The 23,808-nt window shown below is 36.4% G+C and overlaps 2 protein-coding genes across 2 annotated transcripts in view; one reads left to right on the top strand and one right to left on the bottom strand.

Annotated features, from left to right (window-relative positions):
• The window catches only part of CtBP (C-terminal binding protein), a 110,356-nt gene extending 104,672 nt beyond the window's left edge, over positions 1 to 5,684 (bottom strand). The window contains exon 1 of the mRNA XM_090115449.1: positions 5,432 to 5,684. The gene's annotated coding sequence lies outside the window, so the exon portion shown is untranslated. The remainder of the gene's footprint in view (positions 1 to 5,431) is intronic.
• A 797-nt stretch (positions 5,685 to 6,481) lies between these two features.
• Positions 6,482 to 18,816, top strand: Kaz (E3 ubiquitin-protein transferase Katazuke). The gene is made up of 9 exons (XM_090115452.1): positions 6,482 to 6,815; positions 7,611 to 7,763; positions 8,439 to 8,582; positions 9,207 to 9,336; positions 10,085 to 10,221; positions 11,116 to 11,254; positions 13,441 to 13,616; positions 14,546 to 14,710; positions 18,012 to 18,816. The coding sequence occupies exons 1-9, from the start codon at positions 6,777 to 6,779 to the stop codon at positions 18,108 to 18,110; spliced, it is 1,182 nt and encodes a 393-aa protein (XP_089971578.1). The 5' UTR covers positions 6,482 to 6,776; the 3' UTR covers positions 18,111 to 18,816.
• Positions 18,817 to 23,808: the final 4,992 nt, after the last annotated feature.

The following is a 23,808-nucleotide window of genomic DNA, read 5'->3' as shown; positions in this document are numbered from 1 at the left end:
GCGATATCAAAATGACAGACATAGTAGGTACTCGGGAGCACAAAGCAGTCGATAAATGAGTTAGAGGGGGGACGGAACAAGGTCGTATCTCAAATCTTGGGATCGCTTCCCTTCAACATTCCTCCTGGGACGTATGTACCTACATAGTCGTCCCTTTTGTCTCAGAAATACATTACCCATTGTTCACCTACCCTTTGTCTACATACGTACTTGTATGACCGTGCGTACAATAACATTTTTAATGAAGGTGAACTCTACAAAAGACAAATTGCTATAATTGGTCATTTGTCGCAAAAGAATTGTCTAAAGACACCCACCTCGTCTCGCCGCCAGCAGCGAATCGTCTAGAACTTTTTTCATATAAATTTACCCCGCTTAACATTTCCCATTTTGATTCGTATAGGAGCCATTTCCGCAGATATCTATCTAAAATATGTAGTAAATTCAAGGAAGCGCCATTGATATTCGCTGAAGCGACAGTATAACCGGAATTTTATGTATTTCAGCCATCAGAATCGCTGAGCAATAACACTCGAGTGTTTTATTACATGCCCGCTCCGCTATGACCGTCATTTGTTATCGGCCTTTATATTGCCGGCTAGAATCAAACTTGAAAAAACTGGCAACTAAGCGCGAACGGCCGCTGGCGTGTCGTAAAACGTGCTGATGCTTGTTCAATTTTATAACGCTTACTGGTCATTTTACCGTTCAAACTTTCAGTATAGATAACCTAATTATTTAACATCAAAACTTGTTAATAATTTTATCTCTTAAGAACATTTATTCTCCTACGCAAGTCTGTATTATGAAACCAGTTTCAAAAATAAATTCACCGCTCATTTAACAATTACACACAAAGGCGATTTGTAATTACGTTTTTAATAGGTCGGTCAACGATAGGGGTGGATAAGGACCCCTCGGTTTGCGCTCCAAGTGGAAGTCTACGGAACAATTCAACGTTACGTAACTTAAATTATAGCTCTCATATCGACCAATTTCAGTGGAGCGTGACCGTTCAAGTTTGTTTTATACGTTTAGATATTTTCTCGCGTTAAGCACTTTGCTCTAACAGCTCCGCTGATAACACTTGCTACCGAGCGTAATTTTTGTAGTGTGGAATCGAAAAATTTACAACCAAAAACCAGGCAATATTAACGCCACTCAAAAACACGGCATTATCAAGTGGCGCGACATTTCATCGTAACGAAGCGAGCGAAATAGAAAAAAATACCGCACAGTAACATCTGGGGAAAACCCTCTGCGTGACAGACGAGTCCAATTTGCTTTAAAACGAGCCTCACTGTCGAAAAAATAAACGCGGCGTTGTATTCGAGTGAGTTATGTATGCGCATATATTGTCAGCGACCGTTTTATATCCAATTCGTGACGAAGAAAGTTACGCCACGTAGCACACTTTGCATTTGAAGAAGCGCGAATTTTAGGTATCAAATTAGGTGTGTTACGTGCATGTCCTATCTTATCGTACATGTTAAAAAGTTATCTATAAAAGCGTTATCTTAATTTTTCGTTCTCACTTTATTACTATGTACTTTTGTCGTGTAATGTTTATGGCTTGCGCTGATGCAGGTACTAAAAGCGTGTGCAGGGTGTGGAGATGTTCACTTTTGAAACGAGATAAAGACAAAGTAGTGGGCGTATATATAAAACTACAATCGATAGTCGATCAAGCCGGCCGGGCGAATTGACCTCGGGTGTGTGCGATTCACACGGCCGTGTGCTTGTGTGCGCGCCTGTGTGTGTGGACGGAGCGGATGTGGTCTCTGCATACGAGTGCTATTTACTGAGACGTGTCGTGCGAATAGAGCGTCGTTATGTAAGCCCGTTAGCGTTATGACCTTTTAAAGACGTTTCAGTACAAAATAACGTTGTGGATTTCATCTTGCGATAAAAGTAAAAATATTTGTACACACGCTATGCAAATGAGGTGCTCTGGTCCTTGCTTATTAATATAAATGAATTAAAGATAAGTTGAAACGGTTTTTCTGAATCATAACCGCAGTGGCCTCGCTACAATATCCTTAAAGTTGTATGATAACATCTATGTAATTAGAAGTAAGAACACAAAAGGAAAATACGTTATAACGAGTAAACATTAACTTGTTTCACCTGTCCTGGCATGATGAAACCATGTTATTAGTACAAACCAGATAAAAATAGTAACGTTTTAACTCTACTATCAAAACTTACTTTTAATAAAGGTAATAGGAATTTATAATGAAGAAGGCTTCATAAACATAAAATAGCTACGCTTTTATAAATAACCATCTTGCGCGTTCTACATTACGTTAGAAACGTAACGTGTTTCTAAAAATCTAGTTTATTTTGCGTAATATATAATACGCATACAAATGGTTATATTATTTCGTTAATTTGGCCATGGTCACTGTCATTTAACACCGCTTGCTGCGATAAAATGTGCCGATCGAGTATTAAAAATGCTAACAGTAATTTATTATGTTATTATTACAAGTGCAAATATTAATTGATACCTACGTATAGTATAGTGAAATCGGTACGCTATAAAAGGTTTTAAGCACACTTCTAATCATTAAATATTCATAAAAAAATATTTTTAAGTTTAAGAATATGTACATAATTTTAAAACACTTCACATTCAATAATTCTATTCCGATTTCAAAGTAGGTAAATACTAAATTGATTTACTTTTCAAACTTGATTAATATTTCGCCATTCATTGCTTAGTCACATTTAATATTAAAGCCTTCTTAGTACAGAATTTAATATTGTCGAAGGTTAACAAGTTTTGTTAGTGTCGTTTTTATACGCTCATTGTCTAATTGTGTTATTTTTGTGTCAACATTCGTCGGCAACGTGAACAATGTCTATGCTTACGAATGAACAAAAACCGACGGCGTGTGCTTGTCGTTAATTAAAAATAATTTAGGTCAGTCAGTCTGCAAAAATATAATGAAACGCTGGCAAAAATTATCTTGTAATGCTTTTAATTTGAAATACAACAATGCCGCGTTATTACATGCGCAAACATGACGTCATTTATACAACTCTTTTATGATAACGATGAAATGAGAGTTACATAACTTAATATCGATATAAATATGGTAAGTGCGATGTCATCTTGATATTTATGTATTTGTTTGTATGGTAATTGAAGGTATACTTGAAAAACTAATAGTTTTATAGTTATTGTAACTTATTTCAGATACAAAGTGTGAAATTTTGCAGTAGATCATTCAGTTACGATACACATTCGATACAATATAATTCTGAAAGAAAATTTATCAGAGAAAAGGCGCTTGTAGGTTGTGAAGGTTACATGTTCGACTTATTTATTCATAATATCACTACACCAAATAATCAGCATCCGAAACATTTTCTGAAAGTGAGGTAATCGCGTCAAAATCAAACGAAAGAAATTACATACTTTCTACTTTGTTACAATAAAGGCGTATAAATTATATAAATGCGAAAGTACGCGTGTCTCTGTCCGTGTGATGTTTCGGTAGATAACTTTAGTATTAAAACCTTGTGTATTTTTATAGTAAGTAATTTATTTACCTACTCTTCAACAACTGATATGAAGGCATTAGAGAAAGATGTAAGATGTAAGTGATGTAAAATACATTAATATTATGAAATAATCTATAATGACGCTACATATATTTATATGATAAGGCATTGTGAGAATTACAGTACAAAACAAACTGCTTGTGTCATAACAGGTTGAATGTGTTGCTATGCAGAAAGCGACGAATCGCGCTATGTGCATAAAAACATCCGACCTTATGTTTCGTACATATAATCGTCTATACACACACAATAGAATAGATAAGGTAAAATAATACTTGTGCATAATGAATGCAATGGGTATTTTCCATGATGTCTCAAGAGAAAGTCTGTACATATGAAACTGACAATAATATTTTTTTTTAATATAACTCTATTAAATGACTGTTTACATTATGCAACCTGTTGCATTGTAAATCATTGTATTATTGTCTAAATTTCCTTCAAAATAATTTCCTCTAGGTCTAGACAATATTTGTTACTTTAGAGAAAGTTCTTGGGATAAAACTAAAGCTCAGACGATTGTTTCACAGTAAATTGTTCTAAAATTCCCACTTATATTTTTTTTCATATCTTAAGTAAACATTGATATTAAATTTTATAACTTTGAAGTATTGTAATAGCCTGTGTATCATAAAATTTTAAATTGCAATCTAAAATGTTTACTTCTCTCAAGTTCTTAGAATTATTAATAATGCCCATCGTTCAAACAACAAACAAAACTTCACAATTGTCAAAGAAATACAAAAAGTTGCAACTTAATGAATTTTCATTTGAACAAAACTCTGGCAAACTCCGCATTGTGTAGGTCTTCAAAATTCCAAATTGTTTATTTTATAAAGCAATGAGATAAATTAATAAAAGTTAAAGAATTTTGAACTAACCTGACAAGTTGAAACAAACACGGGCTCTTTTATAGGTAAATAACGAAAGGTGAAACTTTGGAATGAATTTCATTCAAACTTTTACCTGAATCAAAGTTAGTTGAACAAGAACTTTGTAATTACATTTTGCAAAGGGACAGTGTTCTATTCAAAGTTGAATTATTACCGTGGATTATAACCAATGTTTGTGATGTTTTAGACAAACCATATTAAAGTTTTTTAATTATTTTTTCTGTTGAGGTTTACTATGCTATATTGTGTTTTATAAAATGTATACTTTTATATATTTGGAACCGAATACTTAACCTTTGTTCTACTTCATCACATTACAATGCATGGAAATAACACTTTTTTTTTAGTTATTTACAACTTACAGTTTTTTGTTATTATGATTGCGATTTTCACTTTATAAATATAATAATATATTGCTAAAAAATAAATTTACTATTCAAGTGAGTGATTAGCATAACAGTGAAATTAAAATGTTTTAACATAATATATGAAAATAGGCGAGACTGAAAAAAACACAAGGCGAAACTGAATAAATTAAATTTTATCAAAGATTTCCCTGATAGTCGCCACTGGTATCTAACCAAAAAAGTAATTATTTGCATCATTAACGCATCAACTTTCTACATTAACTAGGTCAGCGATCCGTGGTCCGCCTATGACGACCGCGTGCACCTTGAAAGTTCATAGCAATAAGTTCTAGAAACAATCATTGAACTATTGTCCGAACTTGATTCCAATACGCGTGGCGTCGTAACTGGTACGTTTCAAAGCGACAGCCATTACTGAACACTGCGAGCTGAGACCCCAGCGTAGAACGCGCCTGCCACAAGCGTTAATTCATCAGACTGACGCTACCGCATTGTCGCTAATTACAATTCATGTGTAACTCGCAACTAACGCGAAACACTATAATCCACTTTTTCACAATGAAAATGTATCCAAAGTAGCATTTCTTAAACGAAACTTACCGTATATACGCAGAATCCAACAACAAAGAGTAACAACCAGCCACGCGCTCCAATTACTCGACACTCACTATTCACGAAAGCACTAGGTACAGCTGCAAATATATTACACTATATAATGTCAATTCAGCAGAAAGTCAGTTTGCAAAGTCAATCGGAAGAAGTTTTCAGTTTTTTCACGCAATCAACACATAACCGGGAAAGCGAACCCTCAATTGCCGCTAGCTACGTACAAAATGGCGGATTCATGAAATGTGACGCGCTGACCGCTGACGCGCCGATTTTACACAGATAACAAACGTTGAAATACAACAGATAACTAAAGTTATGGATATGTAGAAAACTTATGAATTTATTAAGAATAGTTTGCACTGCTCATTAAATTTATCAGCGATCAGTGTCGATATATTTTTAAAATAAAACATAAACAAAATAATTTATAAAGCAAAAGCTGAAATAAAGATTAAAAGCAGTGAATTACTTTTACACAAATGAAAATATTGAGAACTTTATGTTACTACATTAAACCTTAGACTTAAACAGACGATTAGTTTAGTAACATTGATACTAAAAGTAAGTTATTTAAAAAGCTTTTTTTTTAATAAATCAATAACAATTTGTTTGCCTAACTCCATTCACTTTCAAAAACTAAAATATAGTGTATTCATACTAATTCTTGCTGACCGAGTCCTTATCTTTATTCTTTATTTTCTAATATTCGTATAAATTCCGTGAATTATTCGTAATTATACTTCCTCTTCCATAAACCTCCTCTAATTTTAGCATAAACAATTATAATCAGGTTCCTACATTATAATACAACATATTCTATGTGCTAGTTATTTTATACAAAGTGTTAAAATTTAAAAAGATGTGTAAATGCTATGCAATAAATAAAATTAGCGATTCTCTTAAATATAAAAAATGTTTTGCTATAATAAACAGATTTTATCTAATACTACAGATCCATATTATTCTGTAAAGAATTTTTAATTATTTTCCATGTAAAATTAACGGTGTAGACGAGGCTTAAATATTGAACATAAAATTTGGTAATGGTAAACACAGTATCCAATTCATTCAATTTCAATACGTAATAAAATTATAGTTTATTCTTTGTAACACATTAATTTGAAATAAAAATAGTGATACAATATAACTATTTTATATATTACACAATACGATTGTTCCTAAATGCTGTTTACAGTTTATAGTTGGTAGAAATAACGTGTTTATTTTCTGCTATTCATGTAAGTGAACAGCTGAGTTTTGTTTTCATTGCGTAGTGTAGATCTTCCATCATTTTTGAAGTCGCAAGTTTACTTGAAGGCCTGAAAAAATAACAACAATGAATGAAATAAAATCTTTGGAACATGCGACATTGAAGGTAAGTTAAAATAATTTTATTTCTAATGTCAAATTTCTTTGAACTAATACAGTGATTAATGGAGGTCAGAAAGTAGGGTATAAATTTTTGCTAATACCTATTTCGAGAATAGTCAGTTTTGTTTCGAAATTCACACTAATTTAAATTTGATTTCTATTGTGGGAAAGCAAATTATGATATAATTAAGTTGCCTTTAAAAGCATTTTTGTGGGATTCTTAGGTACCTACCTAGATATATTTTATTTCTATTTTTAAATTTGATTCCTTATAAGTTAAGATATTGTCAAGGTACAGTTTTAATCATGAATGAATTATTAAGCTGTATTAATTATTAACTATGGAATTGTGCCGATATTTTAAATTACAAATCACAGATTTGTAATTATACAATCTTATTATTAATAAATTATGTATCAATTAAGTTTAAAAAGTGTTGTAGTTCTCCAACTCTATCTCCTGCATAGTTGGCTTTAGACTAAATTGAACGCAGGTATTCAATCTTTTCATCAGAATTTTTATTTTTGTCTGCTACTATTTTAAACCTTAGTCACCAGATCAGTTTAACAGTCAGTGCTGTTTCAAAATATTTTGTGTAGCATTTAACAAAGGCTGATTCCATTTGGCTCATTTAAGATGTATTCACTTTTAGTATTGGCATAACTTCCTATTTTCAACCGACTTCAAAAAAGGTTCTCAATAGCTGACTTTTTTTCTGGAAAGCTATTGCCTTTTACATCTAAATAATTATTACTTCTTTTCTAATAACTGTATATTCTTTTTTTTCGAATTCCTCAGGTGCCTTACGAGGTCTTCAACAAGAAGTATCGTAACGCCCAGCGAGTGTTTGACGTAGAAGCGAGGCAGGTTGTGGCTGCGGTCGGTGATCTGGATACAGCTGTCAAAAACGGCTCGACAGCTGGTGAAATCAATACTTTACTTGGTGGCATGGTATGTACTTTGATTGCTAACAGGTTGAGTAGATTGCGCAGTTGCTAATTGGTCATTTTAGGTTCGGTTAATATTGGTTATTTTCGTTATATCAAACTTAAACATTTTTTAGTTATTATGAAGAATTTAATGAGTAAAAAAAACATGTTTTTTCTTTTCAGTTCGAAAATGAAACAATTTGATTTAAATTTGATGGATTTTGAGCTTTGTTTAGATAATCCATTAATATTTTAGAAATATTGAATCCTTAATTTTGAGTGTATCATACACAATTAATTAAGAGTTTTATAGGTTTCCCAAGAAATTCCCAGATATATGTATATGTAACTTACTTTATTTTATTACATGCAATCAAAGCCAAAGACTACTAATTATGAACATGTATTATCCTACACAAAGTGAAGTCCCATATCCCCATAGTGGGGTAAGGGGCAGATGCATTATGCATACATCTGTGTCACTGATCGATATTCTTTATGGACAAGTAGGTGATCAGCCTTCTGTGTCCTACCAGACCGAGTCATTTGTTTTTCTTCGTCTCCACCGGGAATCGAACTCAGGACCCTCGGTTCTACGCTCACTTGTCAACCACTGTACCAAGGAGGCGGTCAATAATCCTACATGCAATGTATTAATTATTACTATCAAATACACATACACAAAATTCATTTCCAGGTGGAGAAACTAACCACAATGAAGAGGAAAGCGTCAGATGCGATAACCGAGGAGGTACAAGCAGCATTTGTCTGCAAGAAACGTCTCGAACACTTGAAGGAGCAGGCAGAGGCTATCGCTGAACCTAATAGTTCACAGAATAAGGTGATATATTGTCAGAATTTAGAAAATTCCTTTTAAAGCTTTGTTACTTGGTAAAGATGTAGCTTTTATAATGATAAAATAATCATATATAATAATAATGAGTCGCTTAATGTGTTGGTAAGCACAAAACTTGAGAACGGCTGAACCGATTTCGTTAATTCTTTTTTATGATTTTCCTTGAAGTACGAGCATGGTTCTTGAGAGAAAACGTAAACATGTACCACAAGAGAAGCCGAGGCTGCAAGATTTTTAAATAAATTATGTAGTTTTTGATGGTATTTGTTACTTAAACTAAAATTACAAATCTATTCTCTTTAACATATTAGTGTAGATCTAGATGTAATGTTTATTACAGTTCAAACTGATTGTTTGTTTTTTTTTATCAGGGTAACAGATGTAATATACAAGGGACATTTTTTAAGCTATTGCATAGCTTCTATCGCGGGCCTTGAGCGCGGGGACCGAATCCAGAAATTCCGTAACGAAAAAACCTCACGCTCCCCACTCCGTCGGGCGCGGAGGTGTGGCTTGAAGGCATAGCATGCAATAGCTTTACCGCGACAGTCCCCGAGTGCCACACGTCTTTTTTTTAATTAAATTTGTTTCTTTCTTGTTTTTTTACAGACCGCAATGACTCAGTGGCGTAAAGTGCGCTTGGACAGGATGATAGTGGATTACTTTCTACGCAATGGATATTATGACTCGGCCGCTAAACTCGCCGAAACTCGGAATCTCAAAGATTTGACTAATGTCGGTAAGTTGTGTAGTTTTATTGTAAGTCTATTAGGCATGTCCTACAATGACAAGTGACGTTATAAATAAATAAACTAGAATTATAAACATTCAGAAATGTGATATGCGTAAAAGTCAGACATTTCATTTCATTTTCTTTTATTTATTTCATTCATAGATTATTCATATTATACATATCATAAATTCTATGATATTACATACATTATGTTAAATTGAAGTGTTATGTGAGTACCTGACATTTGTTGTAACATTTAGGATCCTGTACGCCTAATGCTTATGAATAGCAAATATTGAATATAACGTAACTAGCTAAAACTTTAAATGTAGAATTTTATAATTTCCTATGTTAGCCTTCCTACAAAATAGGACCTAGATACGATCCCTGCGGCACTCTCGAAGTAGCTATAAAATACTGGGCTGATAAAAAAAATTCTTTCGGTGTTAGATAGCCCATTTATCGAGGAAGGCTATAGGCTATATATCATCACGCTAAGACCAATCCTACTACTATTATAAAGGCGAAAGTTTGTAAGTATGGATGTATGGACGTTTGTTACTCTTTCACGTAAAAACTACTGATTGGATTTGAATGAAACTTTACCACAATATAGCTTATATATCAGAATAACACATAGGATAGGTTTTATCCCGGATATCCCACGGGAACGAGAACTATGCGGGTTTTTCTTTGACTGCGCGGGCGAAGCCGTGGGCGGGTCGCTAGTTTACGATAAAATTGTCTATCACAGAGATATACGCGGCGGGCGCGGCGGTGGAGCGCGAGCTGGCGGCGCGGCGCACGGCGCGCTGCCTGCAGTGGTGCGCCGACAACCGCTCCAAGCTGCGCAAGCTCGGCTCCACCATGGAGTTCGACACGCGCCTGCAGGTGACGATCTACTGAAGTACAACTCCACATAAGTCTGTCTGATTTCTTCTATTTCTGTAAATTTCTATTGTATTGTATTCTATTATATCTGTATATATTATTATTGTTTGTATTGTCATAATGTTAAATTAATTGTAGTTAGATATAAGTATTTTTCTTTTGTATTTTGACTTGTATATTTTGACTTGAATTGTGTTAATAATGATTAAATTGTACTGTATAGCATAGTGGTGCTTTGGCATGACTGTAAGCCACTATGTTCTTGAAATAAATAAATAAATAAAAATAAGATTTTATCATCATCATCATCAGCATATATACGTTCCCACTGGAACTGACGGGCCTCCTATGAGGGTACAGGCCATAACCCACCACGCTGGCCAAGTGCGGGTTGGCAGATGACACATATCGTCGAACTTTTTGATTCTTTGACTTGTCGGTTTCCTCACGATGTTTTCCTTCACCGTTTGAACATCACCACTGATGTTACAACATGTGCAGATAAATTGAAAAATCAATTTATTTCCTGCGCGCTCGCTATTCAACGTCGGAGTGAGCCACCACTTCTCATCATTTTATCACATGGAATATTTCATATTTTAATTACAGCGTCATCTATCAGAATTTTTATGGAGTGAATCAAGAGCACGATGATTTAGCTTCTCCATTATTGGTCCTTCGAGCCGGATTAGACGATATTTGATCTGATGCGGCTCGAAGGACCGAGGATGGTGATAGCAATTGCTGTTGAAAGTACGTGTACAATGAGTAGTTAAAGAGAAAAATGGCAGTTTTTATTGGATGGATATCAATCTATCAAAATGTATCATATTGTTATGAAAACCAATCTACCGTAATTATGAAGATACTTATATCACATATTGTCATTTGTAGGAGTTTATAGAGCTAGTCCGTGAAGACAAACGTCTGGAAGCGGTCCGCTACGCCAAGAAGCACTTCTCTACATACGAAGACGGGCAGTTGGAAGACATACAACATTGCATGGGCATGCTTGCTTTTCCCAAGGATACAGGTATAATTGATTTTGGTTCATTTTGTCCGTGTTCTGTTTTTTTTTTGTGTTTTCTAGTGTTTTGATGTAGAAATAACATCTTTATAATAATATAGTCCATCACAGAGGCGGCTCGTGACAAAATTTTATGGGTGTTCACTTGAAATAAAACACTGAAAATACATGGTGTAAATCAGTACAATTTATCAAAAAAAATATATATATAGATTCCGGGATTCAGGGATTCCGAAGACTCATCATGCCCCCATAAAGCAATTTGAAATGCACCACAAAATACGACACAATCTATTAACCTTCGTAAAATATGTCTGTTTTCATCGACACGGTCATTGAACTCGCGTATTGACTTTCGGTACCTACGCGGAATCTAGTGCTTTACGAATGTCTTGTCGTCCGATAGACGCCAATTCAGTTCATTCAACAACATTCATTCAACAACAACAACAGTACCGAGATTGTGAATGTTTTTTCATCTTGATTGAAAGATGAGCTAAGTCGTCAACGCCCGTTTCAGTCCAAGCACTCTCACCTCCGCCGGCCGCGCCCGCTTTAAATAAAAGACACGGAAAACAAAATAGTTTGTTGCTTTCATCACAACCACACAACCACGGTGTTTTCACATATTGTTCAGATTTAAACACACGCGTATATGTTTTCGTTTTTGTCGTACATTTTTGCGTAAGATCAAGTTCAGGCCGTGGCGGTCCCTTATTAGCTTTACATTCAAGCCGAATTTGTAACGTTTTAACACACTTTTTAATGAACGCCACATTATAATTATTGTTCATTTTAACACTCACAAGTAATACTGATAACTACAGGCTATTTCAACACGTATTTTATAATTTTAATTAGAAAATTGCATGAATCGCGCGCGTGCATTGAAGTTGACTCGAGTGTTTGTTTATATTATAGAAGTGGAAACTGGCAACGTCGCGCCGCGCGCACAATCGCTGTCCTGCCGGGCGGTAAAAACGAACCGGCAACGTTTGCGGGTGCGGCGCTCCGAATTTTGCTACTTTTCCATAGAAAATCTTTTGTTTCACGCGCAGGGCTCTGGCAAAACCCTCTCTTTCACTCCTATTGGATTTCGTATTAGGAAATGTACTAAATCTTTTTTCATTGGAGCGCAATCGTGAGCGCTCCGCTTCGCGCGTTACATAATACAGTAGGTATTATACAGGTGTATGGGATGATGGAATGATGGATATATTCATTGGTATTAACAGTAGTTTTAAAGATTACGATTGATTTTAAATAGTAATAATTAATGTTAATAATTAAATTAAGGAGTATGATTTTATTATAATTATTTATGGGAGTTCACTGCACCAGCGCTCCTTAGGGCGAGCCGCCTCTGGTCCATCATCATCATCACCAGCTCATATATGTTCCCACTGCTGGGACACAGGCCTCCTATGAGGGTACAGGCCATAATCCACCACGCTGGCCAAGTGCGGGTTGGCGGATGACACATATCGTCGAACTTTTGATTCTTCGACATGTCGGTTTCCTCACGATGTTTTCCTTCACCGTTCGAGCAGTGGTGATGTTGCAACATGCGCAGATAAATTGAAAAATCAATTTATTTCCTGCGCGCTCGCCCGGTCTCGAACCCCGGACTTATCGATTCGAAGTCCGAGGTCTCACCTCTGAGCCACCACTGCTCTAATAATATAGTGATGGGTTTTAAAATTAATTAATTTTTTAGTTTATGGTCCTTCGAGACATATCACTTATGATGACTTCAACTAAGCCTCGCACTGTATAGTTTTATTACGCTGATAATCGTTAGACTTTACTGTCGCCAAAAGGCATAATGTTATGGTCTTTCGAGACGGATCATTTGGAACGACCGAAACTAAGTCTATTTTTATCTAGGCTTTTATTTTTCTTTACTTGCACGTTAATATAGATGCAGTCTTACTGTTGTCTTACTGTTGTCTTAACACATGAGTAGATCTATGTACAGCTGTACACTGTACAGAGCTTCTTAAGAACGTTTAAAATTCTTACCTATTTTGATAAGGTTAAATAACCTCCACGCTGCACGTTGCAGGCCCTTCTTTCCCCTTACCTCTGCACCTACACGCTGCACGTTGCCCCTTCTTTCCCCTCTACCCTTCCTTCACCCCTCCAAGTGACATTACAACCTGGATTTGCTCACACTATCTATATACCTACAGAGGTGGAGCCCTACCGTCGTCTGCTAGCCGATTCACGTTGGACAGCCCTAGTCGCGCAGTTCCGCTGGGAACACGCCCGTCTCTTGCACCCGGCGCGTCTTCCCGCTCTACCCGTGACATTACAATTGGGTCTTGCAGCGTTGAATACTCCACAATGTTACTCGGAAAGCACCAAGGTGGGTAGTTTGAAAAAAAATCATAAAATTTTTCTCATCTATGTGTGCAGAATCACCGTGCACAGTCAAGTATTATTTAAGTTGTCTATATATCTAATACGTGCGTGAGAATACTGTGAATGTGTAAATACTGTATGTATGTGTGCAAGAGCACTGTATGTGCGTGTGTACTGTTTGTATGCATGTGTACTGTGAATGCTGTGTATGTGTCAGTTCCGTATATATGTGAGTACTGTATTCGTGTGTGTACACGCACCTTCTCTGTAATAATATAATCAGCATGTAGCAATAATCTATATAAGCTCATGTGTTATTATGATGTTCTATATTTCTGTTAAGTTTCATCCAAATCCGTCCAGTAGTTTTTACGTGAAATAGTACCAAACATATAATACCATCCATATTCACAAACATTTATTTTATTATTTAACAAGTTTTCCGCTCGTGGCTGTCCTTTTTCAAGCTATCTGCGTACCAAATTTTATCAAAATCTGTTCAGCGTTAGAGCCGTGACAGATAAGAATTACTTCTGCATTTATAATATTAAAAGTTGCTATAAAATTAATTATTTCAAACCAAGTTGTCAGTTGTCAGTGTTAACTGGATTCCCCACCTCTTTTTTCTCTCTCACGCAAAATAGGCTCTTGTCGTCGATTTGCGGAGACATGCCCATTTTAAAATTATGTATCTCAGTACCATAATACTCGTGTACCATCAGAAGGAAGGTACCCGGCTCTTTGGAAGGCTTAACGTATTGAATGAATGAAAAATTCTTTATTGCACACTTAATACAGGATTATAAACTAGAACCAAACAAGTAATAACATGTATAGAGGGCGGTCTTATCGCTGTAAGCGATTTCTGCCAGACAACCCGAAAATTTAGAATTTATAAATTGAATTTATGACTTATATATTATTATGTCCAAGGTGTCAGGCTGCCCCGCATGCCAGCCGCCTCTCAACGCACTAGCGGCCACTCTGCCGCACGCGCACTGCTCGCACTCGCGGCTCGTGTGCCGCATCACGCGCCTGCCGCTCAACGAGCACAACCAGCCGATGGTGCTGCCCAACGGCCAGGTGTACGGCGAGAAGGTGCGTACACACATACAGTACCCACACACACGGTATATACACACCGCTCAACGAGCACAACCAGCCGATGGTGCTGCCCAACGGCCAGGTGTACGGCGAGAAGGTGCGTACACACATACAGTACCCACACACACGGTATATACACACCGCTCAACGAGCACAACCAGCCGATGGTGCTGCCCAACGGCCAGGTGTACGGCGAGAAGGTGCGTACACACATACAGTACCCACACACACGGTATATACACACCGCTCAACGAGCACAACCAGCCGATGGTGCTGCCCAACGGCCAGGTGTACGGCGAGAAGGTGCGTACACACATACAGTACCCACACACACGGTATATACACACCGCTCAACGAGCACAACCAGCCGATGGTGCTGCCCAACGGCCAGGTGTACGGCGAGAAGGTGCGTACACACATACAGTACCCACACACACGGTATATACACACCGCTCAACGAGCACAACCAGCCGATGGTGCTGCCCAACGGCCAGGTGTACGGCGAGAAGGTGCGTACACACATACAGTACCCACACACACGGTATATACACACCGCTCAACGAGCACAACCAGCCGATGGTGCTGCCCAACGGCCAGGTGTACGGCGAGAAGGTGCGTACACACATACAGTACCCACACACACGGTATATACACACCGCTCAACGAGCACAACCAGCCGATGGTGCTGCCCAACGGCCAGGTGTACGGCGAGAAGGTGCGTACACACATACAGTACCCACACACACGGTATATACACACCGCTCAACGAGCACAACCAGCCGATGGTGCTGCCCAACGGCCAGGTGTACGGCGAGAAGGTGCGTACACACATACAGTACCCACACACACGGTATATACACACCGCTCAACGAGCACAACCAGCCGATGGTGCTGCCCAACGGCCAGGTGTACGGCGAGAAGGTGCGTACACACATACAGTACCCACACACACGGTATATACACACCGCTCAACGAGCACAACCAGCCGATGGTGCTGCCCAACGGCCAGGTGTACGGCGAGAAGGTGCGTACACACATACAGTACCCACACACACGGTATATACACACCGCTCAACGAGCACAACCAGCCGATGGTGCTGCCCAACGGCCAGGTGTACGGCGAGAAGGTGCGTACACACATACAGTACCCACACACACGGTATATACACACCGCTCAACGAGCACAACCAGCCGATGGTGCTGCCCAACGGCCAGGTGTACGGCGAGAAGGTGCGTACACACATACAGTACCCACACACACGGTATATACACACCGCTCAACGAGCACAACCAGCCGATGGTGCTGCCCAACGGCCAGGTGTACGGCGAGAAGGTGCGTACACACATACAGTACCCACACACACGGTATATACACACCGCTCAACGAGCACAACCAGCCGATGGTGCTGCCCAACGGCCAGGTGTACGGCGAGAAGGTGCGTACACACATACAGTACCCACACACACGGTATATACACACCGCTCAACGAGCACAACCAGCCGATGGTGCTGCCCAACGGCCAGGTGTACGGCGAGAAGGTGCGTACACACATACAGTACCCACACACACGGTATATACACACCGCTCAACGAGCACAACCAGCCGATGGTGCTGCCCAACGGCCAGGTGTACGGCGAGAAGGTGCGTACACACATACAGTACCCACACACACGGTATATACACACCGCTCAACGAGCACAACCAGCCGATGGTGCTGCCCAACGGCCAGGTGTACGGCGAGAAGGTGCGTACACACATACAGTACCCACACACACGGTATATACACACCGCTCAACGAGCACAACCAGCCGATGGTGCTGCCCAACGGCCAGGTGTACGGCGAGAAGGTGCGTACACACATACAGTACCCACACACACGGTATATACACACCGCTCAACGAGCACAACCAGCCGATGGTGCTGCCCAACGGCCAGGTGTACGGCGAGAAGGTGCGTACACACATACAGTACCCACACACACGGTATATACACACCGCTCAACGAGCACAACCAGCCGATGGTGCTGCCCAACGGCCAGGTGTACGGCGAGAAGGTGCGTACACACATACAGTACCCACACACACGGTATATACACACCGCTCAACGAGCACAACCAGCCGATGGTGCTGCCCAACGGCCAGGTGTACGGCGAGAAGGTGCGTACACACATACAGTACCCACACACACGGTATATACACACCGCTCAACGAGCACAACCAGCCGATGGTGCTGCCCAACGGCCAGGTGTACGGCGAGAAGGTGCGTACACACATACAGTACACTCACACATATACAGTACACACACACAGCATTCACAATACACATGCATACAAACAAAACATACACCGATACAGTACACACACACATAGTACTCTCACTCATAGAGTACATTCACACACATTTACATTACACTCTAACGACAATGCACGTATACATGAATACATGAAATCTCTCATACATTCAGTACTCATAAATGTATGTAATAATCACACACATATACAGGATGTAATCGTTAAGGGTGCACAGGCGATTATTCCGTAACTATTACGTTTAATGTAACATTTTTAGATATTTCTCGTGTTATTTAAAGTTATTATTGTCATTTTGCTCATTAGGCGAAGAACTTTCGATATCAGTTTAAAGTTTTTTGATTTCTGTAATAGTTACGGAATAATCGACTGTGCACACCTAACGATATAGTATTCTTACATACACATTCGGTACTCTTACACAATCAGTACTCTCAAACATACAGTACTCTCACATATTTACAGTACTCGCACACATTTACAGTACTCATATACGGTACTCACACACGCACATAGTACTCTCACATGCATATGCAGTAAACACATACAGTACACACTCAAATATACAGTACGCATACACATACAAGCTACCATCGATTCAGTAAATCGCTTCTACCGGGATGAATCAGGAAAGAAATATTAATAATTATTTACTTTTTAAATTTCTTAGTCCATACAGCACAATCAACCGGAATTTAAAGTCATCTTTAATAAATTGCCTACTAATTATTTACTATTTTTTGTTGTTGAAATGTGATTTTTTAATTCCGTGCATCCTAATAAGCTTTTTTTATCGCTGCAAGACAAAAAAAAATTGTTTAAATGCTAAACTTAGGTAAATGATACGTAATTTTCTTTCTTTACATAAATATATATCCTTTATCTATATCAACTACTTAAAATATATCAATCAATTGTAAAAAACAATTAATTTTTCCCAAAAAAAAACAAAAGCAAATATTTATCTGCTAATTTATTTCAACAGGCGCTCAAAGAAATGATGAAGGAACACGGCTCGATAATCTGCCCCAAGACGAAGGAGGTCTTCTGCATGAAGCGTGTCGAGAAAGTATATGTTATGTAAATGATACTCAACGGTTATTTTAAGTATATTGCATTATATTCAAATTTATTTTTACCGTTTTTTCTATATTTTTGTCAAATGCATATGTGTTATTTTGCATTGGCTCAACTATTGTTTTTAGTTCACACTTTTTATGTTTTGGTGGTAAAATAAAACTCAAAATTATATTACGATGTTTTTGAAGTGAAACTTCTTTATCGGGGTTGTAAAAAAATTTAGTGTAACATTTTTTCGTTACGCGTGACATTTTTCCGTTACGCGCCATCTTTTTCTTATCCCTACCACGCGTGATTCGACGTATTTCTGTAAACATATTATAGTAAATTATTTTTTGAAAAATAAGGTCATAAAGAAGTTTCACTTCTTACGTAAAAATAAGGTCATAAAGAAGTTTCATTTCTTACGTGTGTACACTAGTACACGCACACATTTTTTTTTTTATGTTTAGGTGATAAAATAAAACTCAAAATTATATTACAATGTTTTTAATTTCAGTGTGGGTATATTTAGTTTTCCTGTCGAATATTTTATATTTTCTACTTTTTACTGCCAATCTCAATTATTTGCGTGTAGATACGCGGTTTGCGATTGTCCATTTTGTAAGCAGTGTTTTATTTAAGCATTTTAAAAAGTTCCATGTAAAGGATTGTATGAAATACTGTATAACATTGTATTATGTAACTCAATAAAGTGATTGTAAGTCATATTTTGTTTTATTTTTTGCCTCCTTATAAAAATATATGATTAATTATTGAAAATTTTATATCCACAAAAAATTCAAATTAATGATCGTAGCTAAAATATCCTCTTGACAATTTTTTCCTTAATGCCAATAGCCAGTAATACCAAGTACTAATTACTACAACTACATTTAAAATTTTACAGTACATAGCTTTTTTTGGTATTTTTTACTATTGAGAAATATTTAAGCATAAAAAATAAAAATATGTACCATGATTAATGTGACAATTATTTAAAAGCTATCTAACGCAATTTTATTAATGTTTCGTATATTGTCAACACAAATGCACTTAATATTTAAAATAAACTTTTATAAAATTCCATACACAATTTTCGATAAATATTATGATCATAAATAAAACAGCTGTTAATAGACGATAACAATTTTTATTATAAAACGTCAGTTGGCGCATCATACTCGCTGGTGATCCTCGACCTCGACCTCGACTCTATATACTAAAATATTTTCCCGGCATGCTTTCATCGTCGAAATCTATAAGTATGTGACACATATTTTTGTAGGAAACGTACTTTTTTGGCCTTGAAACGCACCGAAACTTGTTTACAACCGGAAACTTTTTTTACATTTGACTATTTGGAACTTCCTTTTCTATATCACTATATGTATTCTCTTGGTATCCGCTGTGAAAATGTACACGTAACTTCGTAATTTATTGTTCCTAATTTTTCTGCTACCATCTGCGCTGTAATCGTTTGACCATGATCCTCGCCTATTAATGTCACTTTCGTACCTACAGGCATTTGTCTTGGCAATCGAATCATGCACTGATCCATACAGATTCGACCGATGATTTCACACTGGTATCCATTGACGAGTACATAGAACCCTTGTAAACCACGCAGCCACCCGTCAGCATAGCCGATAGGAATCGTTCCAACCCATTCTTTTTTGGTCGTAGTATACGTCTTTCCATACCCGATACCTTCGCCAGCAGACACTTCTTTCACATGAATCAGCGATGAAATCAATGATAACGCTGGTTGCAGGGGAAACGGCTCCGGAAGCATTCGGCCTGAGGGATTTAAACCGTACATCGCAACTCCGAACCGAATCATGTTCCCCACATTATCAGGATGCCACAACGCAGTCGCACTGTTACTAACATGCACATACTTTGGTAATTCAGACAGTTGGTCCAAGTGCTCATTAAAGCGTGCGGTTTGCTGATCAAAATAAGTTGAATCTTTAAAATCTGCGGTTGAGAAGTGCGTGAATATCCCTTCCAGATACATATTAGGATTTTTCTTAATCAAATTAACAGCCTCTTTCGTTGCCTGCGGTGTTGTAAAGCCAATTCTTCCCATACCAGTGTCGACCTTTATGTGTAGGTTTAACGGTTCATCCGATTTCTCTTGCAATTGGTCCGCTGCTTCTATCAGCCACTCCGTCGTAGCTACAGTAACAGACAATTCATACGTCAACATTAACGGAATATACACTGGATCGACCACACTTAAAATAAGAATCGGTTCAGTAATTCCCGCTTGTCGCAATTCAATAGCTTCATCAAGGAGAGCAACACAAAAACCAGAAGCTCCACCTTCTCTTGCGGCTTGCGCTGTTTCGACAGCTCCATGCCCGTATCCATTTGCTTTTACGACGGCGAACAACTCTGAACCTTGTGGCAAACGCAGGCATACATTTTTTACATTTGCTTTAATCGCTTGCGTATCAATTAATAATCTTGTCGGACGATACCATCCCGCAGCCATTGGTGTTCCTCCTTTCTCAATTGACCTTGATTGTAAAGCAGCTTTTAGAAGATTATGTATTCTTCTTCTGTGAACTCTGGTTGTATAAACGATGATTTATTTGTGATGATTTTTTCAATTCTCGAGAGCTCAACCATATCTGTACTAATTCCTTTTATCATCATTCAGTCTTATTTTTTTGAACTTTCAACTTTTAGATGTTTATTCACAAATTAATTGCTAAAATCAACAAAATATTATTGAGTTTTGTTCGTCTCTCTAGTTTGCGCAACCAAAATGAGTCTTATAGCAAACAGTGCAGTCGTTTTTCAAATATATATACTTTATCCGATGTCATTAATTCAACTATAAAAACCAGTCTGTTAATTTTCCCCCGACCGTACGTTTTTTGTTATTGTGATGTTTAATTTTGGTGAATTTTATTTTTGTAACTAGCTATTGCCCGCGTCCCCGTCCTCGAGGATTTAATGGTGGATGTTTGATATTGTGTAGGTATTTTTTATTGTGTTACTTATTTAATGAAAAGATTAAACTTACGCTGAGCGCTTAATTAGGTAAATTAGAGATGGACTTTTGTCATAGATATTGTTTGAATTATTTAATAAGTACTAAATGTATATCTGCTTAGTGCTTACACTCTTCTTAAAAGTAAAATATCTATCAGACTGAAAAGTCATCATTCATAAAAATGTTAAAAACAATGCGGGCTGCGCTGCGTCCTACACGATCAAGGCTAACAGCGCCATCTATCGGAATTCATAAATACACTGCCACACTGCAGTGAAAATTTTACAGAAGGGCTCCCCAACCCAATCCCCTTATGCCAATGTTTATGGGCGGTGAATGGTGATCGCTTACCAATAGGCGCCACGTTTATAAAATATGTTTCTGTTTCTGTATCAGGCGATCCAGTTTCCGAATTATGATGCTCAGATTAAAAATGTATAAATGAAAAAGTTTCTTTGAAATCCGTACAGTAGTTAGTTCCGATAAGCCGTTTTAAATATCAGCTTGTACAAACTGACAGACATTAATTTAAAAATTCTTGTTACAGTAAGAACTGTTTTTAGCACTCCTCAATCATGTTTTTGTAAATGTTTAGGCACACTTTTTTACTCATTTATTATAATTTATGCATAGATGATAGCCGTTATATCTTTTAATAATTAACAGCCGTCGTCGTCCTTGATCAGATTGCGGCCTTTGCCTCTAATATTATTTTTATTGAGGCCTTTTTAATTTTTCGTGAATTGTAACAGGTGTGATATTTAGTGGCACTGCACATGCCTTAATTTTTTACGAGTTCCGTAATACATGGTAATACCCAAACCTCGACTCATCGTTACAAAAAATCGTCTATACGTTTCTTACCATAGTTAATTCTGGTTTTTAGTAGGTACGTGTTTTAAAGGCAAAAATTTATTTATTCAAGGAGTTTTTTCATAGATGTAGTTACTTTTGAATCGTCATTAGTTTTCCTTTTACCACCGGTTCTGTGAGCAGTTTTTCCAGGGAATAGCGGGCAAGAAAATGTAGTTGCTTTTAAAATCATGTCAATGTAAAATAAATAATTTTTCTTACTTTTGAACGCACTTAGAACTGATTAGTCAAGGCAAGCTTTTTTTACCTTGATTTTTCCGTGTTCAGGTTCTTTCATGATCTTTTTTATTGTTGTAACTACATCAGTTTTTTTATTGCATTGGCATTGTTAGATAAATTAATAAAGTATGTGGTACTGTTAGAACTTTTGCATGAGTTTTGAATTATAAGGTGTATGTATATCAATAAAAAAATTTTTTATGGTCTATTAGATTTTTTTACTAGATACAAATATTAGACTGTACAAAGGAAAACACAATAAAACAAAAACTTGATCAATAAACATTTTATTCATAACATGTTACAGGATACAATACTATACAAATGGCCATATTTATCACAAGTTTAAATTTATATAATTATCACTTACACAAAATCTACGCTAAAATTGTCACGATAATCTATGAAGTACAATTTAAATTGTGTATTTATTTTAATACATTTTTGAACTAAATAATTTCAAACCATTTAAAAATTAACATGCATTAGTAAAAACACGTTTCATATTTATGTATGATCCTAAAAATACAATAAAAATCACACTCAAAATTATATTAAAAAATATAAATATATAGTACGATTGCTTATTTTTCAGTGTTTGTGAAGTTTTTTACGAGCGCAGTCTGATACTATATAAATAATATCACAATATTATAGTGGAGTTTGTACTACAACTAAATGCAAATATATTACTTTTGTATGAACTTAAATAACTGGATTTTAACAGAAAACAATATTATATTAAAAATAAGGATATGTACTTACTACGTATCATAAAAATGATATTAATAAAAAAATATATAACATATTTTTTCGTAACTATAAAAATATTTTTATTCGATTTAAAATATTCCTAAAGATATTAAAGGAAGTTAAAAATGAAAATAATTTTTTTACATGCATTTAAATAGATATTAGATTGACCTATGCTATATTTATTTTCTAACTGTAGGTTTTAAAACCAAAAATATGCGTATCATAGAAATTCTATGAACCAGAAAAAAGACTTAACAGTTTTACTGGTTTAGTTTTCATATTTCTTTGAAACTTTCCATACTTGCGTTTTTTGTACAGAAAATTCTCAAAAGATAGAAAGTGACAGAACTATTTCTAAAAAATAAAATTTTATTATATTTGCTTGTTGATAGTGGAGTATTTGTTCTTACTAAATATACCTAATAAAAAGTACATTAAAATGTTACTTATTACTATAACACTGTTGATTGTTTTTAGATATATTTAATTACATATTTTATTTCAAATAATCGAATTAGTTCCTAATTTAATATTTCGATCTAAAAAGTTTATAAATAACTCAAAAATAAGCAGAAATGTACGTGTTTCTGTAAAAAATATATTTGTAAAACAGTCAACAGTGCAACTTAACTAAAATAAGTTCCAATAATACTTTTGTCTGTCCGTTAGGACGTATATCGAAAAATAATTTTTATGTTTTTTTTGTACATTTAAAATGTATCGACTAGTTACAAGTGATTTAATATGGCGGGATTAATTATTTACACTTATTATAAATGGTTGGGACTAGCTAGAAATCGAACCTGGGACTAAATGTGTTATTTTTTTAATTGTGAGTTTTCGTAAATTATTGCGAATAGTGGGAAAT

The sequence above is a fragment of the Colias eurytheme genome, chromosome 23 (genome assembly GCF_061535395.1).
Source record: "Colias eurytheme isolate Ceu_HAF_F1 chromosome 23, ilColEury1 Martin Lab GWU primary, whole genome shotgun sequence".
NCBI lineage: Eukaryota > Metazoa > Arthropoda > Insecta > Lepidoptera > Pieridae > Colias > Colias eurytheme.
The sequence above is the reverse complement of the archived record's forward strand: the minus strand, read 5'-3'. Positions and strand labels throughout refer to the sequence as shown.